Genomic DNA, 15839 nt, shown 5'->3' with positions numbered 1-15839 from the left:
AAAAAATTATTTGTGCACCTGACCCCTCAACCAGGTCTCCCAGTCATTTTTGATAGCCCTGGGAGTTCTGGTTGCAACATCATCATTCCCTAACTGCATAACTAGTAAGGGATAGTAGTCAGAGGGCTGCACCAGGCTAGGCAGCCTTCTGGTAACATCATTAGCTTGGGCTCCTGGGAGACAACAGAGTTCCCTATGAGATGGGTCTGGCCGACATATGGGGCCCTCTGTTCTCCTCAGAAGGGAATCACCAATAACAATTATCCTCCTCTTTTTTTTGAGGGAGCAGGTCCTGATGCCAGGGGAAGGCTGCTTAACCTTAGGCTGCCTTGCCTTAGGCTGTTTAACCTTAGGCTGTTTAGCCTCAGGGTGAACCCCAGATGGTGTGTCCTCCGGCATCAGGATTCCCTCACCCTCGATCTCCAGTGCCCCATACCTGTTTTCCAAGTGGGGAAGGTGATGGGAGGCAAGGAGGTTTTGCTTTGTGTCTTTTGAGAGGAACCTGCGTCCATTCCCCTCTGCTTTTTGGATAACCAGCCTCTGCTGAGGGAGCCTGCAGAACCTGCTTTCTCTGGTTCATCTCTTTCCTCCTCTGGTCCATCTCTTTCCCCCTCTGGTTCATCTCTTTCCTACATTCCCTTACATGTCTAAGATTAGCAACCTCATCCTTCAGTCTGGCCACCAGGTTAAGCAGATAGTCAATCTGCTCACACCTTATGCAAGCGTTGCCCCCACTAGCCTGCATCTTAAGAGCCAGGCTCCAGCACTCTCTACAGCCAGATACCTGGACAGCTACCTGCTTGTGTTCTACCTCACTCTGGGTCGACACTGACTTTTTTAGGGAGTTTTTGCTGCGAGTTACAACCATGCCTGTCCCTGGCCACAGCACCCACTGGAAAAAAAACAAACCCAAAAGTATAGAAAGTGCGGCGGCACGCGAGAGCACGAGAGAATACGAGAGAAGGCCGGAGAGCTTCCCACCGAATGGGAGCCCCGCGAGTCACAGCTGTGCCTTTTAAAATCCGCTGCCAATGACGCTGAGATCACGAGCCGCAGGCACGTGAAAAGACGGTTCCTGCCAGCCTCGCAGCGCCTGCAGAAATCTCCGCAGTCCCGGAGCTAACAACAATGGGCTCAATGGCAGAGGCTAAGGCACGAGCGTTGTGCCTTGGATTTTGTCTCCCTTATGGAGGAGGGGGAATTTGTCCACATGCTGGGACAAGATTCAATATCTGGGCATAATGTGCCTTCACCACACTTATTTACATGCAAGGGTTCTTAAAATAATAATTTCCACCTTAACTGAGATTGAGGAATCTCCATATAATCCTCAAGTTTGTTTTTTTGGAATACTTTTTGTATTTCTGTTACATTAGGAAAGGCTGTCGCTGTCAAAGGAAGCCCATGGACTGAATTTTTAGGTAGTTGGGAACAAATCCAACAGTAAAAGGACACTCCTGCCTGCCCACTGCAGGCTTGAACCCACAACTCTGAGATTAAGGGTCTCATGCTTTACCTACTGAGCTAACTAACAATTCAGAGTGTAGTAAAGATGCCAGACAAATTGGGAAACTTTATATAAATAGTGTTTTCTGTGTCATCCTGGAAAAGATCAAGAAATAGCTTAATTCTTGCGAAGGTAAAGATGTGTCTGATGGATTTGGAAAGCTGTTCATCTGGTGTAGACAATTCATTATTTCTTTAATGACCAAGTGTGCAAGGTTTATTTTGGAGTCTGGGTTGAGGGTTTAGTATAATTTACCTTGGTTTTACTGATAGAGTCAGGCTTCTTGGATAGAAGTGTTTCTCAGCACTAGCCAAGTTTAATAATATCTTTGAAGTTTTATGAATGGTTTATTGTGAGAGAGGTCTAGAAACAAATGCTGTATATAAATAAGGGATACTATTTTCTCAGACTAAGTATTTTTTTTATGTGAGTGTATTTCATCTAGGACATGTAGTTAAATTTTGTAAGTTGCATGTTAATGGATATAACATAAACTTTGAAGCACTTCAGGATTATTTACTTATTTTTTTTCACCTGAGGGAAAAAAATGGGCTATATGGGCTGATATTGAAGGGTGTATGATACATGAATTACTAATCTCTGGTTCAATTGGCAGTTTGGCCAATTGAATTAATTTATCTATCATTTCAAATGTTGACGTGTATACAGATTTGTGATCAAACAATTCAGGCCTTCTGATTTGTACTTGTGCTTTCCCACCTCCCTTGAAAAAGTGATACTTACAAGCAGAATAAATCACTGTGCAGTGACTTCTTAAATGATAACATTTTGTTTTTTTATTAATGCCTCTATATACAAGGACATTTCCTAAACAAGACTATTAAAAGAATAGTGCTATAGGTTTATGCTCTGGAATTCTTTACAAGGATAATTATTTTGAAGTAATATAGTTATGGAAAGAAAAATTACTTGAAGATTATCCTCCAGAGAGAGCTTTAAATACTTTCTGTGGAAATACAGAAAATAATTTGTAAAAATTGAAATAGTGGGAGAACCAAATCTTTCAATACCAACAAAAGTCACCTCAGTAATACCACTTATCCTGGAACTCAGGACTATTTTCAACTAAGCTGTTAAATTATGTCTGCAGTGTTCATAAATGTTCATGCAATGGATTTTACTTTCTCTGCAGAAAAAGAACAAACTACTTTTTTAGGTTTTTCTCTACTTACCACCTTTTTTTACAGCCATAGCTGTAGTGTCCTTTCTTTGAGTGAAATGATGCATGCATTACTTGGAGAAAATGGTAGATAAATTCATACTGTACTGAAAGCAATATCACAACCGATTCATCACTTAGACTGACTGGTGGCTGCACTTCTGAAGAGTTCCCCAGGGAGAAATTTTTCCCCATGATTTTTAAATTACCATTTTTACTGTTTTGAATCATGAGGTTTCAGAAATGGTTTAAATCACTGAAAGAAAAAGGGCAGATGCTTAATGGTATTTAGATAAGTTTTAAAAACCACTTCAGGCATTGCAAAATGGTTCCATAGCTGCCTCTTTTAGAAGCTGACTCTTGGTTCCATTCCATTATACCTACCTCTTGCAAATAACATTTATTTCTTTGATAATGGTTATTCTGTGAAGTTCTGGGTTTAAAATGACTCATTTTAATTTGCTATTTATAAAAATAATTTCTGTTGAGAAGGCTGCCAAAGTGTATTATTTTATCTTGTTTCATCCTCACCTGTACAATAAAGGTTTCATCAACGCCTTTTTTATAAAACCCTCATGTTCACAAAATTGACTCCTGCCAGGGAAATCTACTCCAGTTTTGAGTTGGTCAGCATAATTTTAGCTTGAAATCTCGGGGAGTGTTACTGTTTTAGGTTTGTTTTTTAATAAGATTTGTTTGTGCTCACTGGAGTTAGATTTCACTGTTTATTGACTTCAGAGTTTCTAGAATGTTTAGAATGTAACAATTTAAAGATCTCCTTGTTTTTTTCAAAGTGACATCTTTATTGCTTCAGATTCTTGTACTTTACAAACATTGTGTGTTGGATAGTGATTACAAATGAGAGCTGTTCCAATAGAAAATTTTCTTTATTGTTGTTTTACTCTTAATGACTAAAGAAAATTCTGTGCAGACTTTTACTTCTAGTAGTCACTTATTATATAGAAAAATCCAGTTTAGGTATTCCCTTATTTTTTCATATTAATAAATTCAGGTAACAGTCCTGAGATAATAATGAATCTCTCAAATTTCAGGTGATCTTATCTCTGACCTCCAGCACATAATTATGATAAAATGTGCATATTGGGCTGTGTAACATATATAATTAACTGTGTATATGATTGAAGTAATACCAAGCTTCCCAGGGTGTTTTAGCTACCATCTGCTTAGCCTGTAGTATCCAAATGATTTCTTAGTTACTGGGTCCCTGAAGAACAGGATAGGCTTAAGAGCTCTGCAACATAGGCTGTCTGTGGCAGGAAACAACCAAGTCAAGTTGCAGACTCCTGAACTCGTAGTTTCCCAGAGAAATTACCTATTCTACTCACTCTATAGCTGATAAGCTTTCAAGAAAATTACTTTTAGCATATTGTGCTAGGTGTATCTGCATTTCTGTGTAGAAGATGTAAACCATTTGGATTCCATGCTGGTATGAACTAGAAGCTTTCTCCTTCCTGAGGGAGGCCAAGAAGAATGGGGCCTATATTTAACCCCTCCAGAGCTAAGATCCTCAGGAGTTTTAGCAGATTAGTACTGTCTTTCCCTTAATGCCTAGATTACACAGAGATCACTAAATTCCCATGTCTCAGCAGTGGTAAGAGTATGGTTCTTCATTGTTTCATGGTTGCTTGAATTCTTCAGTGGAAGATTATGCAGGCATTGTGTAGCAGATACTCATTTTCTAGTTAAGATTTTTTTTTTTTTTAATATATGCTTGGAGATACCCTGTAAGTTATTTGGCAAGTACTGCAGATACAACAGCATATACAGATAATTCAGAAAAGTATCACTGGTCAGGTTTTCAGTACTTCATTTAGTTTTGTATTTGCTTTAGTTTAATGCTAAGTTTATAATCTTTGTTTTCAGAAATAGCTCAGCTAGCTAACTGTGATAGTGGGACAGCAGGAACTCTGGAAGTGGATGAATCAGTAAATGTAAGTTTTCAAGTTACTTTGCTGCTTTTGGTGAATCTGCACAAGGGAAAATGTGTTATACTCCTGTCAGCCTTGTTGCATTTTATTTCCTCCTGCTATGTGTAAACAGATTGAACAGAACGGTGGTTAGTCCTCAGACTAATGCCATAGTGCTTAGCAGACAGAAGGGTCATAACAAAATTTACAACAAAATATTCTACTGATGTTGCAGTATCTTTAGCTTCTGTAATGCTAACATTCATCATGTTGCAATTGTTTAACCACAAAATCCACCACCAATTCCTTCATTTCTGTTTAATGAATATATTTTTCATTTAGAAGGGCTTTTAGCCATTTCATTAAAAAATGTAGTATTTTTTAAACATCTGATTTACAGAGGCTGCTAATGCTTCAATTGAGAGACTCTTAACAGGTCCAATGAGGAAACAAGGAAGAAATAAGGAAGTTAGCACATAGCCTGGACTCATAAAAATAGTTTGCAATCTGGAAGAGTCTGCATTGTTCTTTTGAATATGTGTTTAAAAAAATACTTGACAACAGTAATGGGTTTCTTAGAGTAATAATTTGTCAGATGCTTGTTCAGGTTGGCAAAAGAAAAATGAGTTGGAGGAGTTTGTTCTGAATACTGTGGGCTTAAATGGTCCAAGTTGTTATTTGTAGAAGTTGGTTCTTACACCTTGGATTTGACTCAACAGAGTAGATGTGAGTTCTAAAAAATTAGTATCTATTTTCGGTGCAAGTGGATAGAAAAAGCTAGGAAAAGCAGGTGCAATTTTGGGGGGATGCATAGGTAATTCAGTTATGTTTCACAGCTATTTATAAATGTTAGTAGAGTTTCAAATACAGGCATCAGGGTATACGTTAACTGGTTCTGATAGGCTACAGAAAATAAATCATCCTTTGGTATGTCCTACTATTCAGAAATAATTTCTGGCTTTCTGGCAAAATGTCACCTACAAAGGCTTCCTGAGTTGTGACAAGAAGCGTGGTTCTTACTCTACTTCTTTTGTTAATCTGCATTTGTATTTAGTGGAAGGATACTGACAAACTGGAGAAAAGACAGAGTGGATAGAAGACTTAATGGAAGTACTTAGAAGAATCTAAGGTGCAAACTGGCTTAGCATTAGCTAAGAATTTGCAACTGTAAAGTTACTTGTGTTGTGCAAATGTTGAAAAAAGTGCAAGAAGGGTAACACAGTGTAATAAACAAAAGTAATCATGGAAGGTGATGAAATCGTTAAAGGAAAAAGGTAGGGTGACTATATTAAAATGTTACCTTGAAGGGTAGCTGTGGAGTACACACATGAAGTGACATAGCTTCAAGTACAGGGCCATTCAAAATCATCACAAATACACAGTTAGAGACCTGTACTGACAGACATGGGCTAATTTCATTTTAGCAAACATTTAATTTAAAATATTACAACCAGGTCTACTTTAAACCTTAACTGTTACCAAATAGCCTGAATTGTAGAACTTCTTGGAGATTTGGAAAATTACTTTAGGAGGATATTCTGGGTTTGGGAAACTGAATTTAGACTCCTGTATCCTCATCATCACCTCTGCACCTGAATTCTAATTCAGTCTTCTAGATTCTAGTCTTCAAGATTAATTAAAAATTAAAACTAGAAAGAAAAGTTCTGCAGTACTCAGGACAACTTCATTTTGAGAACGTTTGGGCATAGAACTAAGTGAAAGTGACCTTTGTTACAGTAAAATTGGTGTATATTTATCTTCCATATTTTTCTCTATTATTTTGTGTCTCTTCTCAGAGTCTATCCTAATGTCACTTCAAAGTGTTCAACAGTTTGCATGAATAAATGAGAGCTCATCTACTTTTTGTTACTACGAGTCTGAACTATAGTCTGTACTAAAAAGGGAAAGCAATGTCCAACAAATACCTAGTGGGGTTCAGAGCAGTCCATAACACTGGATGGGAATTGCCAGAAGCTTTCAAGCTTGTCTACTGTAATCTTTGCATGCAGATAAGTGAACAGATAGCCTCAGTGTAACATAGGTTTTTTGTGAAAAAACAGCTTTGCTTCAGGAGACCCTTTGGTCCTTCTCTGTGCTATCTGTGTGATAAGCTGGCCAAAGCTTTTAGCTGCTGTATCAGGGTGTGACAACCTGGTGATAGCTGGGTTTTGATTGTTTTTTAATTTTTCCCTGTTATATAAATAAGTGCTGTACTGACTTCATTATTGCTTTTCTTTTACTTTGAAGAGCTCAAATACATCACTGAAGCTGAAGAGGAAACCTCGGGAAAGTGATTTTGAAACAATTAAATTGATTAGTAATGGAGCTTATGGGTGAGTAATCCATGAATGTAATAGCTCTTTTGCATTTTATTTTCACTGAATTTCCCGTAGTTTCTTATTGCAGGGATGTTTATGTGGGAGATTGTTTGCACTGCAATGTTTTTCATATTGCTTTCCTGTTTTGTTGCTAACATTCGAAGGTCACAAGAAAAACTTTTGAAAGCCTGCTAGACATTAATGAATTACTGTGTGCTATACTGAATTAAAATACATACTATAACATGACAAAGATTTTTCAAAACTAGGTATCATGTAATGCCAAAGATAAAATCCAAATAAATCAAAAGGCAGATTCCAAGCCACCTTTATAGTACTGGAAACGGCTTTGTGAAACAGAATGAAACTGGATCTGTAGGGAGACAGACTGTTAAAAATTAGCTGTTGCTTGACCTAAAAATATTGAGATATAAACAAATTTCCTTAAGTAGGGCAGAACTGTTTCATTACTTCTCCATGGACACTCCTTTATCCTTGAATTTTAATGAGTTAGCTCTTAAAGAATTCCTGCTACTTGGTTAGTTCCTGAGAACTTGGAAAGTGATATGAGTCATCTAGAAATATTGTAGTAGACCAAGAAAAAATTATTAGCCTATGCCTTAAGTGACCATGAAATGTTTTCTAGAGGTACTGTGCAGGAATTATGTCTTAGCAGGCAGAAGACTGTCTTCTGTCATGTTTTCTGATCAGATACTATCTGTTAGAACTTCAGTTGGCTCCTTCTCTATACTGAAATGTATCAAGTCAGGAACTGTTGGTCTATGTAACCTGAAGGACCAAGAGGGATGTGTTGGCTCAAAAAAGAGGGGTTTCTGTCTTGAGGTGAAGAGCCCATTGCCAAATGCGGTAATACCTGAGCCAAGCAAAGGAGAGTGCTGTGCTGCTGTCTTGCACAGACCCTATTAGTTTGACTGTACTCTGTGCTGCTTCTGCTTGAAGTAGGAAGCATTGGTGACCTGATGGGACTTGGCAGTCTTTGCAGAGACCTTGATTGTAGAAGAAAGGGCACCTGCAATCTACCTACTGGAGTTCTGCATGTTGTTTTAGTGGCCTGAGGCTGATAGGTACAGTAATAGTTTGTGTTTAGTTAAAGGTAACTCTTGAGTTCTGGGACAGGAGGCATTTAGTACTGTCTGATACTCTTGGTCATGATAGTTTGTGTGAAAGCTGCTGCTTCTGTCCAAACTTACTTGCACAGCTCAGCAAAAGGTCTGAAGGAAATAGCATATGTTGCATTGAAGTTGTGTAAATATCCATAAACAGCTTCTCACTAGTCAACCTCTACAATTCATTTTCTCAGAACTACTTCCTAGGCAGCCTCATTACTTACTGTATGCCTCCTAATTGCCCCAGGACTTCAAAAGCCTTATTTCCAGCAGTTAGCTCCTGCAGCCCTGCTTGGCTGCATCTCTTTCTCTTTCCCTTGGCAGATGCTTAGTGCCCTCCACTCCTCGTTTCAATTGCTACTGAATTTTCTCTTGGTCTTGCTGCATGAGAGTAAGAATAACCATGTGGGGTAGGTCTGCAGCAGAGAAAATGGTGTCTGAGTCACTACACCTGCCCAGCTTCCCAGCAGATACAGAATGCTGAGGGATGCAGAGAGAAGGGAGCATCTGCGGAAAAGGGTGTACTGCAGCTAGCAGTGTTGAAGGTATTACAATCAGAATGAGCCTTGACAAAGCATTCAGAAATACAGATTGGAGACAATTGTCCATTTGAAACTAAAGGCAAGTAAAGAGTGAAAAAGAGTGAAAAGCCATGGCTTTCTGTGGCACATACAATATAGGCATGTTAAGATTTTTGTTTGGGTTTTTTTGTTTTGTTTTGTTTTTAATTTGTTTTTCTAACAGAAAAATCAACACTTGTAAAACACTTTTTTAGTGGCAATAAAATGTGTATGAATGTCATAAAAATTGGATTATATGCTGATAAATTTATGAGAAAAATAGAGCTGGTAGCGGGTCAACAGTTTGGACTGTATCTGGATTCTGCATAAATCATTGTTGTCTTTAGCAAATGTTAAAACAAGGCAAGGCTGACAGGTTGTACTGTGTTAATATTAGAAGTGGAAATAGCCAACTTTATCAGCTCAGTAGAGTACTTTTACCTTCATCTTTAAGCAAACAATAACAAAGTGGATTTTGTTGGTTTGGATTTTTAAGTGGTTACTTCTTAGAAGAAAAATCAAGACAAAGAAAATAAAGATCTAAGCCCTTAAAAATTAATGTAGAGAGAAAGAACTGAGAGACAACTGTTTAAAACTATTTCCTCACTTTTAAAAGTAACTTTAACACCTAGTCACTTTCCCTCAGTTACTGTAAGTTGGGGCAGCTTATACTCCTAAGTTCTCCACTTTTTGAAAACTATCCATGTGCTTGAAGGTCTCCAGTGTGGTATGTCAGATGAGTGGGATGGATCATAGTATCAACAGACTATGTTTTTATCTGTCTGAAGTGTTTTCTTTTCTGTTGGCACCAATATGATTGATGATTAATTTGCTCAGAGGTTACAGTCAAGTTTAAAAGGAAACACATTACGATAACATAAATGCACTTTAACCTATCTACAAAGCAGCTTATAAGAAAGCAATATCATCTGTTCTGTCTGTGAATACAAAGCAATAAACTTCTCCATAGTCATTTAGGAGTATAAGCAGCTGAAATAAAAGTTCTTCTTGTTATGCTACAAAGGTTTTTCCCTTCCATGTTTTTCCAGGCCATTAGGTTTTGGAAATAGCCTAAATGTGTAAATCTACTCATGCTTAATTGATTTATTCTAAAAAAAAAATAAAAAATCACAAAACAAAAACCCCAAAATGCGACACAGTGGGCGTATTTTGTGTGCTGACTTAATAAAATTTCAGTATGCTGTTGTAATATTTTCTTTATTTTGAGGCTATAATGGAGGGCTTAATTCTGAACCAACTGTGGAAAAAAAGTATCGTCTGTCTTTGATTTTGTTGTGGTGTTTTCACTTTCATTAGTGAAATTGAAAGCTTTGACTGCTTGACAGGGTAATTGTGGGTCTTGGCATGGTGTTGCAGAGATTTGTCAGATATGTTAAACTTGATGAGTTGAAGTATAAACTGTTAGTTTTGTGAAGGTTTGAGTAAATATCTTAGCAGTTCCCTCTTTTTAATTGATTGGAGAGACTAATGTGTAGTGCAATTAAATAACTGTGTAGTAGATGGGGTGTATCAGGCTTTTGGGAATGGCTAGGAATATAGAAGCAGTTAAACAAGCTGCAAATCAGTAAGCGTGTAGGATGCTGGCCAAGTCATTAATGGTTTCACAAGCTGTCTTCCCTGACTTTATTCAGCTAGTCAAAACTCTCATACTTCTCAAATTTTAAACTTTTACTCCATTCACAGCAGCATTTTTTCCATTTTCCAGCTTGTAAGAGGTAGCAAGTAATAGTAGTCAATATGTTCTAGTTGGCATCAGCCTTAATTCCTGAACCAACTCATCAAAATAAAATTTTCATTTGATAACATGCAAGTGATGTTAGTTCAGTTTCTCTTCACTGATGTATAACTGTATCTCCGTAAAGCAAATACATGATGCCACTTCTGCACCTGCTTTTAATGCTTCCTTTTCTACAGAGATGGTAATGTCAATATGTACATGATGCTAATGCTCTTGCTTGATAAATTTTAAAACTTAGAGTGTTAGCTTGAGCAGAAAGTTACCCAGCTGCAGAATAACACCCTACCAATCAGGTTAATTCATCATTGGCTTGGCAGCCACCAGCAGGAGTGAAAAGGGACAGGGGAAGATGTGGCTTTGTAGGTTCACTGAAATAGTACCAGCTCTGAATGGGCTACAGGCCTAATAAGGTATATTCCTTTCCTTTTCTCTTTACCCCTGGGTATGACTGGTCTTTACAGAATAAGAGGCTTTGATTCCTAGAAACCCATAGCTTTAAAAAGGAGTTTAGAAAGTACAGGATGGCAATTTCTATGCTAGGGATGTTGTATTTATCATTCATTATGGACTTACTCAAAACTATGAACTTTGAACTCATGCACTTAATTGCCCTCAAGTGAGCCTCCCTTCTCAGGACAGCGCAGGCTGAGCAACTTACTTTTTTATGTACATTATGTGCGGATCTAATATTGGCAGCTGATGCAGTCCTCTTGGTGTTGGGACAAAGGTTGTTATTCTGTTAAAGGAGTTGAATTCTGTTCCTGAATGTGCAGCATGCTGCAAATGTGTGAGGAACTCAGATTCTCAAGTGTTTCATTTGCAAATGCAGAACGGTTTACTCTTAGGAGATCTGGAGAGCAGCTTCATTCTTTTGCATTGATGTTTACTGTCTGCCATAAAGACAAGGCATTAATGTTGGATATGGAGAAGAAGTTTTATTAGTCAAAATCTGGGACATGTTGGAACAAGTAGGGCAAACACCAGTTGTGAGCATCATAGCTGTACAGTTCTCTTCTTCTGGTGGACAGCTTTTCATTTGCTTCTAGGCAGAATAGGATACATCTAAAATACTGATGAAAGGAGGCTATGTGTGTCGTCTCAGGGCTTCAAAGACCTACACTGCGCTGCATGTTTGCTAGGAATGTTGCAGTGCTTTAGGCAGCCTTTACCCCTGCCTCCCATGTCAGGTTATGGGTGTTGCCTAGCTAGGAGGTGGTGCTGTGCTGCTTGTAAATTCCAATCTGTAAATTTTACTGTACTGCTGTTTTATGAACCACAGCCTCACATGTGGCTCCTCTTCACTAGAGGCAACAGCAGACATGATTCCAGGATAGGAGAGAATTTATCAGTCCTTTCTCAGGAAATTGTGAAAATGAAATGTAGCTCCTGGTGAGGAACTGTAGTGTTTTTAAGTACAGTACTTGTATTCACACAGGGAGTTCAAGGTTCTTCGACAAATTAAATAGGATCAAAGCGACATGATTTCATTGGCGTCAGGCACCTGAATGTAGACTAGATTATAAAGTGACTCTGAAAGTTACAAGTTACTGAAGAGCAGTAAACAAGGCCTGAAGCTTGTAGGTAAATAGGAAAAAAAAACCCAGGAATCTTGCTTTTAAGAGTGGAATAATAGATTGCATAATATTTAAGTTGGAGCAATTGCACAACCCAGTTTTAGTGCCTTTTTGTTGTTGTTGTTATCTTAATGTGTGCACAGTGTTTTATATTTGTGCATAGCTGAAGATATTTTAGAGATAATTTTCCAAACTCAGATTTATGCTGGAATTGGAATAAGGTAATATTTGGACAATGCAAAGTTAATTAATTTTCTTGTTTCTCTTGAAAAGTGAACTTACCTTGTGATGGTGAAATACAGCATCAGTAAAATACATAGTACTGTGTACCTGTTGAGATCCATACAGTGAAATCAGAGAATGTTTCTGAGATCTCTTTTTACCCTGTTAGGTAAAAAGTTGGACAACACAGAAAGCATTTTCTTAGTTTGAAATTACAGGAGGCTGCAACACTTTTCTACAATGCCAAAAATTGTGGCTTTGTAGGCAGACAGGGCATACCAGTGTCGCTGAATGGATGACAGGGCAGTCTGGATCTTCTTAATTCATTGATTTTGTGTAAGAGAAATCCTCAAATTTACAATTGTCATTATAATATACTGAAAGTTGTGAACAGCATTTAATGATCAAGACCAAGGAAGTAAAATACTGTACTGTTACAAGCACATACAAAACAAATACATGTTTCCATGTGGTATTCCAGCTTGAAGCATTCTGAAAAAAAAAAGAAGAGAGATAGATGCAGAGAAGTGACACTGTGAGAGGGGAAAAAAAAGGGTGCAAGTTCAGTGATGATAGTTGTAAATTGACAGCTTGCAGAAGAGTGAACAGAAAGTAGAAGTCCATCACAATCTACACAATAAGCTGTTACAGGTTGCAAGTCAGGGTAACTGTGATCAGAGGATGTAAAAGCTGCCTGGTGGAAAATGATCTGGGGTGCTGATTGACAGCCAGCTGAATATGACACAGCAGTGTGCTCGGGTGTCAACAGTGTTCTGGTGTGTATCAGGAATAGTGTAGCCAGCAGGAGTAAGGAAGTGATTGTCACCCTATCCTTAGCTCTGGTGAGGATGTGAAGACTCCAAGAAAGGCCTTGAGGTGCTGGAGGATGTCCAAAGAGTTTTGAAGAGAACAGGTCTCATGAGGAACGGCTGAAGGAACTGGAGGTGTTTAGTGTAGAGGCTGAAGGGAAGCATAACTCTGCACAACTACCTCAAAGGAGGTAGTTTCAGTATCTTCTTGTAAGCAACAAGTGACAGATCAAGAGTCAGTCTGAAGTTGGTCTAGGGAAAGTTTAGATTGGATATTAGGATAAAAAAAATTTCCCTGAAAGAGTTGAAGTGCTCTAACAGGCATCCAGGGAAGTGGTGGAATCACCATCCCTGGGGTTATTTTAGAAATCAAATGTGGTGCTTAGGGATATGGTCTAGAGAAGGACTTGGCAGTATTTGGGACTTTATAATCTTAAAGGTCTTTTCCAACCCAAATGATTCTATGAGGATCATATAAAAACACTTACTGTGACATAGTGTATGCATGTGTAAATGTGAAAGAGATAACTGTGTTGCAGTATCATGAGTTTAGTACACTTGAACTAATTTGTTTTTATTATTGGAGCAATTGCAGATAACTGAATTCTAGCCGAAATGTACTGTTGACTGCCGGTCACTGTAAGACTGAAGAAGGCAATTTAGAGAGCTGGAGAAACAGCCAGCATGCCTGAGATACTTACAGGTCTAGATAGTCCCTTGAACTTACTGTTTCTTATTGATAGTAATGACCATACAGAGCCACATGATCTAGAGGAAGGGATTTATTAAGATGCCTGTCCTGCTTTGCATTAAGCCAAAACAAATTATGTTCAGTTATTTTACTTTTCAGCTCAGTCTCTTCTCAGTAACTGTACTTTCTGAAGTTAATGGCATGTGTTCACAGACAGTGTCTGTTCAGACAGTGTCTGAACACAGACACTTGAGTGTTTACAGTTAAGTACCAAAGGTTGGACTTTTGGGCCAAGGTCACTGCCACATTGGAGGTGCAGAGTAAAAGGCTACTCCTGCAGGAAGGAGCAGACAGTTTAGGTGGCCTTAAACTGACCAGTGAAGTTTTCAACCCCATATACATCATATTTGGAATAAAGCTAAGGGATCAAGAGGGTCATCTTCTTCTTCTTCACTCTTTTTTTTAATGGCCAGCATCTGAGGAGAACTTGGTCTGTTCTGTGTTCAGTATCCATCCATGAGTTTCTGAATCTAGTTCACATATGCTGCTGAGTCCAGTCTGCCATAGCATCAGTGGTGACAGTGAATAATTGCTATTGCTAGGGTGGGTTGATAGTGGTTTTGTATGTATTCATCCTATTATTTTCATTAAAGTAGTTTTCATTTTCTTTTCCAATTCTTAAGTGTCTCTCCCTTTTTCCCTTTCTCTTTTCATTGGCAAGGGGGAGGGATTGTTAGAGGGTGTCTGTCATTTTAGTGGCTGGCCCAACCCCAACCCTTGACAATACTCTAAATATATGGTCTGGCTAATACCTGCATTTCAAGAGTTCATATTGGCACACTGTCCAAATTAAAGCTCTGGGAAAGTTCTGCTGAGTTCTTAGGCAGTCCTCAGTTCACTCATGTAACTTTATTTTTTTTTAAGGATTGCAACTTCAGGCACCTGTAGGGCTCATTTTTCTGTATGCCATGAGTGCATGAGGGGACTAAAACAGGGAGAGGGAAAGATTAAATTGATGGAGATTAAGAAGCTAAAACTGATTGACAAGAGATAGCAACAAAATCAAGAGGAAAACTGGAATGTAAGAGAAGAATTGTAGTAAAGGGCTGGAGAGGGAAGATTATGTGAGGGAATAAGTAGTAAGAAGCGCAGGGGCCTAAAGGTATGAAGCCAGTTGGGACAAGTACTGATGCTGAGTAAGTAATTTTTTTGGTCCAGTTTGGGAGGGGCAGAGGGGAGTGAGGCTTAGTAGAATGCATGAATGCATGGCGGAGTTTGTCTTGGGTTTTACCCACCTACTTGTGGTGCCTTCTACTTGCCCCACACTCAGGCAAGAACAGGGGATTAATGAAAGCTTTTGGAATCAGTAAGAAAAACATTCTTGTCTAGAAAAAGTTTTCACTCACAAAGGAAAGCAGAAGCTTTTTTGCTTTTTTTTTTTCTTCAGTGTGTTTAAGCTTGGTAGCTGTGGGAAAATCTGCATAGAAATAGTAAGGAAATAATTTCATTTTCTGTTTGAATAAATAATTGTATGCTAATAATTTGATCTCATGGGGCCAATAGACTGTAAAAAATAAGTAATCGAGTCCCATTTTTTTCCTCTTCTGTTTTTTCCTTTTAGCCCTTTCTTTCCATAAACCCTCATTACTGTGGTAATTATATAGTGGAAATGCTATAAGCATTAAATGCTACAAAGCATATTTCAAGCAAGGCAAACATTTTCAGGATTTGCCTGAAGGGATTTTGAGAAATTGAACAGTCATGTCTTGTGTCAGTTATTCATGGCAGAGTGATTCCTTTTCCTGAGTCTCTAAAGAGAGAAGCCTTATCTATGTGAGGATATCCTTCATTTTGCTTCTCTTGCTGCCTTGACCTATCTAAACAATGCTACAAGAAACTTTGCACCCAGTAGTCCAGTGGAAATTCTTTATGCCAAGATACATCTTACTCTTCTAATATTATGTGATTAGTGTGCTGATCTTTATTTTGGATTACCTGCTGTTGACCTACTGCTGATGTGGATCAATGCGGATGTCAGGGACTGAACAAGAACAGAAGTTTTTGCACTTGGCAATAAGGGAGCCACTCCATCAAGCAGCTTCTGAGAAACTTTTATGGAAAACCTGTAACATGTTTTAAAATCCCATGGGCAGAATCTGAGTCA

At 38.4% G+C, this 15839-nt stretch overlaps 1 protein-coding gene across 1 annotated transcript in view; it reads left to right on the top strand.

Moving 5' to 3' along the window:
• Positions 1–15839, top strand: part of MAST4 (microtubule associated serine/threonine kinase family member 4) — a 118505-nt gene that overhangs the window by 73599 nt on the left and 29067 nt on the right. Inside the window, exons 10-11 of the mRNA XM_054179009.1 lie at positions 4572–4639; positions 6863–6948. Of these exons, the coding sequence (XP_054034984.1) occupies positions 4572–4639; positions 6863–6948 (154 nt within the window). The remainder of the gene's footprint in view (positions 1–4571; positions 4640–6862; positions 6949–15839) is intronic.

The sequence above is a fragment of the Dryobates pubescens genome, chromosome Z (genome assembly GCF_014839835.1).
Source record: "Dryobates pubescens isolate bDryPub1 chromosome Z, bDryPub1.pri, whole genome shotgun sequence".
Taxonomy (NCBI): domain Eukaryota; kingdom Metazoa; phylum Chordata; class Aves; order Piciformes; family Picidae; genus Dryobates; species Dryobates pubescens.
Note: the sequence above shows the minus strand (reverse complement) of the source record. Positions and strands in the feature narration are given on the sequence as shown.